Here is a 7,414-nt window from a genome sequence, read left to right as displayed (position 1 = left end):
TCACCTGTGGACCCCAAAAGAAGCTGATGAAGCAGAGATCTGCTTCATCAGCTTCTTTTCTCTGGCTATAGCAGCCAGATGACTGACAGGTGAATGCAGAAGTGATGTAATACACTTAACTTCTGCATTCACAGCCCGGAGAGAGATCAGCAAGGAGCTGATCTCCCGTCCTCTTCCTCCTGACGCCCTCCGAGCCGGTCCCGGGCCGCAGATGGGGCAGCGGATCCCGGGATTGAAGGTGAGGGGTCAGGGGGGGACGAAAAAACGAGCACATATAGACGATCGGCGGGCTATGGAGCCGCCGATCGTCTATATGTGAAACACCCGGTAACGGGTGTTTGCATTGGTCGGGTCTTTTCTGCCCGTGCGTGCCCGCAAGGGGGCGTGCGCCAGCAGAAAAAAAATGCCGTCTGGAGACGGCAACCCGCCAATGCTGCAGTGCCGTCCGTCCGTTTTTTTACAACGGGTGGACGGCAAGTGGTTAAGGAGCACACGGAGCTCCTGAGGTTTGTACATCCCTGTTATAATGTATGATTTTATATTTATAAATATATATTAGGGATGCACCGATACCATTTTTTCAAGTACAAGTACTGATACTAGTCCAAGTACTCACAGATACAAGTACTGATACATTTTTGTTTATTGTCATGTGACAGTTTTTCTAAAACAATACAGACTAATGATTTCAGGACAGTGGTGGAGAGCCAGAGCCAGGTCCCAGCTGCAACCCTGGTAGTTCTCGTGAAAATGCTGAGTATCGGCACTGGAATCTGGACATCTCTACTGTTTATATAATCCATATGCTTGTGTTCGTCAACAGTTATTAGAACATATGTCTCCAAGACTACAGAAAGGACAATTTTGCATCAAGACAGTACTGTGTAGTGGTGTGTGGTGCAAAGTAAGGAGGTGCCCCTCCTCTTAGACCAGGTTCACACCTAGCCTGCATCATCTTTGAACGTTTGTACGCGTGCGTTCAGTGTCCTCTTTTTTGTTTATGCGCGTTGTGCTAATTTTGATACGCGTTTTCACTGGCAGCTTTTGCAACATTGCACACACAAAAAATGTGCAACATGCTTCTGCTGCGCGTTTTCTGGCATTTCCATTGAAGTCTATGGGGCAAAAACGCGCTGTTAACTGCCCAAAGAAGCTCATGTAACTTTTTGGGTGTTTGGCATTTTCCTGCTGTCGTTTTGCTGCTCAAGTGTGAACAGGGGGCCATTGAAAATCATGGGATTTCTTGTGTTGGGCATTTAAAAGCGCTTTTCCAACTGCTCAAAAACACCTAGGTGTGAACCAGGCCTTACTCAGCTGTATGTAATTTAAAATATTTTGAGGTTTATACACAGTAGTAAAGCCAGCACAAAGGAAAAATAGTCTAACGCTCCACCTGTTTGAAAGGGATAGATAAAGAATATTCTTATGCAATGTTTCATACATAGCTTACTTAAAAAAAACTTTTTAATAAATTTATTTTTTTAGTCCTTAGCATGAAAAAGAATATATACAAAAACACTATGCAACCCCTTTAACCACTTCCAGCCTATGTAATGGAATAGCCAGTTGGTGCCCTTACTGCAGTGCGTGGACATGCCTATTTAATTACATTGTCTGTGCCCTCACTGCATGCACAAATCTGCTGCTCCCACTGTCATTAGACAGAAAAGAGCAATGGCTAAAGGCACAACAGAGGAAAGCTGTGATTAAAGGTAGGGAGGGTTTACAGGACCACCGACTCCAAATTTCATGGGATTGGTATTGGGGATTTTAAGTGCTAGCAATGGCCAGTGATTGTGGGATTGTCTTGAAGCAATGGAATTTCATCCTCCAGGGAAATTTCTTCCACAAATAGTCGGAGACTTGCACTTGGCTTGCTTCAGTGGGCAACTTTTACAATCTAAGTGGACCTTAATTTATTTTTTAACCACCTCAACACCAGCACGTTTCTTCTTTTTCAAAACATTGTGGGGCTTGCACTTTTCAAAAAGAGGTAATTTTTGGGGTGTTCGTACTGTCCTAACTTTGGTATTTGATATGTTTATACTAGAATGTAAGGGAAACAGATTTTTTGTTTAAAGTTTCTAAATATAGAAAACAATAAATGTAAAAAATGTTGTTCTAAAAAAAAAAAAATTATTTACTATTCACATGGGTCCAGTGCATTCCCGAGTAATTGTCAAACTATCACAGCGCTGAAAACTGACCTGGGCAGGAAGGGGAGTTTAAAATGCAGGTCCTGAAGTAGTTAAAGAAACTGGGGGATTTAGAATCAAAAACAAAAAAGGTGCTTGTATTTAAATTCTACCCAAATAAGAATTGTACCTTAAATAACAATCATGTGCACACATGCTCAGTAAAGATTATGATGAAAGCCATATAATCTTTAGTAAAAGAGAGGAAGAGAGTTGGCCTAAATAGGTTTAAAATAAATAACATATGAAAAACTATCTGAATTTGAAAAAAAGATATGCTACCAAGAGAAGATTTTCGCTTAGGAAATACAAAAGGGAGAAAATACACGACAACAATACAAGAAAAGTTCATAATATAACAATAAAGTTTTTTCTATGAAGTAATTTGTAAATATATACTCTAATTTTTTTTTAATCTGCTTTTATGACCACACAATAAAAAATACAACTGGGAGAATCCTACTGAAATGTTCTGTATCAAATGTAAACTGAAACAAATACTTCGGAAAGCCCCCAGCACTGAATGTTCTTGGAATCTATCTACAGATTTGGAACTAAACCGCATTGAATCGAGCACTTAAAGCAGATTACTAGTTTGGTGAACCATAAGCAAACAAATGTGTTGCATGGAGAGAAACCTTTCTTGAACCATAACAAATGGTTACCCAGTGATGACAAAATGAAATCACTCCTAATAAGTGAAAATAAGAGATTTGTTTAAGAAAAAAAACGCTAAAAAGGTATTAAAAGATGTTCACAAAATAACCTGAGGGGCCGAAAAAAAGTGAAACCCAATACATATATTACAAAACAAAATAAATAAATGTCTTTAAATTCTCCAAGTCTACTTAATGCACACAAGAATAACCATCAGCAACCCATCAAAGCAGTGTCTTTCATTATTGAAATAACATCCTTTTTCCCCTGACTCCACAATAGCTCACGTGTCTGACAAGACTCACTGAATCAGTGCGTACTAAATGTGATATAAAGCTTTTAGGAAGACAATGTTGATCTTACACCAGAGTGATGTTGGGCTCCCTTCCAACAACAGGCATCAGGGGAAACACTGCCAGCAGCAAGCACAAGAGAACCCAACTCATAGTTGTTAGCTGCAAAGAAAGAGAAAGGGAAAAAAAAAAAGTAAATATCGGTAACAGCACTGTGGGAGATCATGTACACAAGCAGAATTGACAGAACAGCAAAATCAATCCAGCTGTTTCCCAGCACAGTGCAGCAGGCTAAATCTGCTACTGGAAGAAGGAAAAGACTTCCTTATTATTTCACATGTTAATGATTTTCAAACATTTTATCTAGATTTCAAATAGAAAAATAGAAAGAAACATTACAATCCAATTTATTTTAACAATGCAATCATAATTCTGTTGAAATGCCTTATGGGACAAAGGTTATAATTATACTACTGTTTAAATGAGGCTTAAATGCATTTTTTTTATTTGCACTCACACGTAAAAGACAATGCTGAACTCCCCCAAATGTTGGATTCTCAACAAATCTTACGAGTTTGAGGGTACCAGTGGTCTTTTCCCCTTCTCAGAAGTGTCACATCATTTTATTACACCAGTTTAAGCTACCTGGAACCCTTCAGTTGACCCAATGGAAAGCAAAAGATGGGGATAGACCTTTGATTGTTTTTAACAATTAGTCTACTTAACCATGAGGTCCAAATTTAGAATGAATCCACCTCATACCCCTTTCCTTGTTTCCTGCAACCTGCTATACACATAAACACATGCCTAACACTATATAAAAATGCATCTCCTCATGAGAAAAACATGGGGGATGTCATTGTTGACCTTCTTTTGAAAAAGCTACCCACCAGGCAGTGAATGGCTTCAATACTTCACTTACCAGGAACAAGAATGCAGCAAATGAAAGTCCTGGATTAGGGATTCAGTAACTAGTGGCAGTCAAAGCATCGGCATAAGAGTCAGGCAACTAGCATTTTCAGTAGGAGAGGTCAGAGATGGCAACCTGCATTGAATATACTCAGTGGACTCTTCATTGGGTGCACATGCTCATTAATGCAAATAGCTCATGTGAATCACATGGCTAAAATGTAATACGTAAAGCATGTAGAGATAGTCAAAAGTTGAAGTTTTTTATTTACCTAAACATTAGAGTGTGGAAGATGTATGATCTCATTTACTGCCAGATTATTGTTAGTACCAGACCTTGAAGTTGTAGAAATTACGGACATCTTAGCATTTTCACAATTTTACAGAGAATGCTGTGATACATTAAAAACATACAAGAGTGGCTGTTCTGTGCCAGAAAACAACATGTTAATAAGAGATCAGATAATAGTGGGTGATAGAAAAAAAACAGTGGGTAGAAAAGGGTATCTCTGAACATGCAACACATCAAATCTTTACGATCATGGGCTACACCTACAAAAAGGCCATGCTATGGTCCATTCTTGCGAGCTAAGAACAAAAATGTAAAGCTACGTAGGGAACAGAATAAATAAACCTGGGCAACTGAATACTAAAAAGGCATTGCCTGGCCTGATAAATCTCAGTTTCTGTTGTGACATGCAGATGCTAGGGTCGATATTTGGCATACGCGACATGCATCTTTAGAAATTAGTATGATGCAGAGGTTATCAACATGAATCTATGGACTACAAACCTCTGGGAACTGCATGGTGCTTTCAAGTCAGCTTAAGCCAAGAAACATTTGCTGCATCGTTTTGAATCCGTGCTACAATGAATTCAGGAGGTTCAGAAAGCAAAAGGGGGTCCTACTGTGTAGGTGCACATAGTAAGATCAACTGAGTATATAATATATAAAAGTAATTGGGTTTAATTTTAGCCACATTGGTTATCTGGCTCCAAAAATATGTCCATCCCTGAATTAACACAACATTTCAGATACAGATATAAGAACTTTATTATTTAGCAGCTGTAGCTAGATTTCAGCCTAAGCACCTGCATGTGGTTTTCTACTTTACAACCAACCAATTTGACAAAATAGTACCTTAGCTTGTCCCCACAGCTTTGCAACCAGAGGCCAACAGGCAAAACCCATAAGTCCAATTGTAAGCACTGAACGATAGAAGAAGCTGAGAACCTAAATGGAGAAAAAACATGAAATATTAGTTTAACTACAGTGTTTAGTCATAAATGGGTGTGTTAACTCTTAATTTCAAACCTGCCTTTCCTGAAGTCTATTGTGCTGCTTTCCCCAGTGCTTGTCCCTTTCGGATTTCCCATTGTGTTCCCATTTATGCTGCAATTATGTTCCTTCTAAGATGTATCTCTTCTTCATGTTCAATCTCACCTTATCTTCGCCCGATATTTTCTCTACTCGACAATTCCGTACCCTCTTATCCCAACATTATCTGGCTGATTCTTAGAGGGAACTCAATCCTACTAAGGAAACCTCTACATACTTTTTAACACTCATAACACCTTCTTCTGTATAGACCATATCTGGCCACATTTTTTCTGAGTCAATTGTTCCTATTCTGTGGTCTGACCACGATGCGATCATGTTACGATGAGCCCTGCCCCTCTGTTAGACCGTTTTGGAGTAGGGTGTACCAGCTATTGTATGTGGTAACCAGTCAAATCTTTCATAAAGATCCTTTTGAAGAATTATCACTCAAAAATTGGAGGTGTGCACCCTTTGCCAATTTAAATTTGTTGGTTATATACTAACCAAAGCTAAGGGACTCAATACGTAAGTGTGGAAGGCCCCTTTGGTCCCTTTTGCTGAAGTTAAGTGCTGAGTTTCACTGGTGATATTGTTTGAGACACCTTCAGTCACTCAAACTGATACCCTACAATGTTTCCAACAAGTCTGGGAACTATGGATCGCTTCCTATCTCTCTCTCTCTATCTCTCTCTCTCTCAATGCAGATTTCTTGACTATATAGACTAACTGACTTTTGTTGGTTACATAGTTGGTGTTTCCTTGCGCACTACCCTGAGGACCTTTTTGGGGAAAGGTCACTGAGCTATTGCCTTTCCAGGTGCCACACCCCATGGAATCATCTATCACTGGTCTGACCTTTTCTTTCCTTCACTATTTTCTTTTCTATTGTTTACTTTCACTTTCTCTGGTCGTTTTCTCCCTCGATATCTACATCCCTGCCTATGGTCACATTGGGGGGACCTAAGTATTCCCTTTTTAAGCTCCTGTTGAAATCTATGGTTAATGTTTGCACGATACCACCAGTAATGTCTAATGTCTGATTGGATTGCTTTAGCTATAAGTTTAAAATGGTTAATGTTTGCACGATACCACCAGTAATGTCTAATGTCTGATTGGATTGCTTTAGCTATAAGTTTAAAATGGTTAATGTTTGCACGATACCACCAGTAATGTCTAATGTCCATTGAGGCTGATGACTGTAAAGAGCAAGTTTATTTTGGAGAAAGGTAACTGCCACAGATTCAGAATTTGATTGAGGTCGAAGGTTTTTTAGGGCCATTCTAAGACATTGAGGTTCTTGGTTTTAAACCTCTCCAGCCTAGCTTTGGATGTGTATTCAGGGTAATTGTCATGCTGGAAATTGAATATCCACCTCAGTCTGAAACAACTGACTTTGTTTGTCTTTCCCCTAATCCTGATCAGTTTTTTTAGTCCCTGACAATAAAAGGCATCACCATACCATGATGCTACTACAACCTTGTTTCACCATGATGATGGTATTCTAAGATCGATGAACAGTGTCGGCTGTATACCACACAAAGGCGTTGATTTACTAAAGGCAAATAGGCTGTTCACTTTGCAAGGAAATCTTTCTTTAGGTCAGTGAAAGTGGCAAAAATGCCTAAACATGAGCAAATAAAAAAAAACTGTGCTTTTGTTTGCACATGATTGGATAATGGTCATCAGAGCTTGCAAAGTGAGCAGCCTATTCTTACTTTAAAACACATTAACCCCTTTAGTGCTTAGGCCAAACAATTAAATATTAGTCAGACCAGAGAACCATTTCCTCATGTTCATTGCATCTCCCACATGCCTTACAGCAAACTGTATACAGGATGGATTTGTTATGATTTTTTCCTTTCCACACTGGCTTTTTTGTCATCACTTTTCTATGAAGCCCATTTCCACCTTTGCAGAGATATTAAAAAAACATATGCCAGTAATGTACACAGAGTGAATATGAAGCAGGCACATGCAGCAGCTGTATATGAACACAGAAACCTATTTTTTTGTTAGCTTTCCTCTTCATATCCTCATCC

The 7,414-nt window shown here is 39.2% G+C and overlaps 1 protein-coding gene across 1 annotated transcript in view; it reads right to left on the bottom strand.

Annotated features, from left to right (window-relative positions):
• Nucleotides 1-7,414, bottom strand: part of PIGN (phosphatidylinositol glycan anchor biosynthesis class N) — a gene marked incomplete at both ends in the record, with an annotated part of 128,295 nt that overhangs the window by 1,462 nt on the left and 119,419 nt on the right. The window contains 2 exons of the mRNA XM_018570237.1: nucleotides 3,216-3,307; nucleotides 5,196-5,288. Coding sequence (XP_018425739.1) covers nucleotides 3,216-3,307; nucleotides 5,196-5,288 — 185 coding nt within the window. The remainder of the gene's footprint in view (nucleotides 1-3,215; nucleotides 3,308-5,195; nucleotides 5,289-7,414) is intronic.

The sequence above is a fragment of the Nanorana parkeri genome, unplaced genomic scaffold (assembly GCF_000935625.1).
Source record: "Nanorana parkeri isolate BGI_ZX_2015 unplaced genomic scaffold, ASM93562v1 scaffold1484, whole genome shotgun sequence".
Lineage (NCBI taxonomy): Eukaryota > Metazoa > Chordata > Amphibia > Anura > Dicroglossidae > Nanorana > Nanorana parkeri.
Note: the sequence above shows the minus strand (reverse complement) of the source record. Positions and strands in the feature narration are given on the sequence as shown.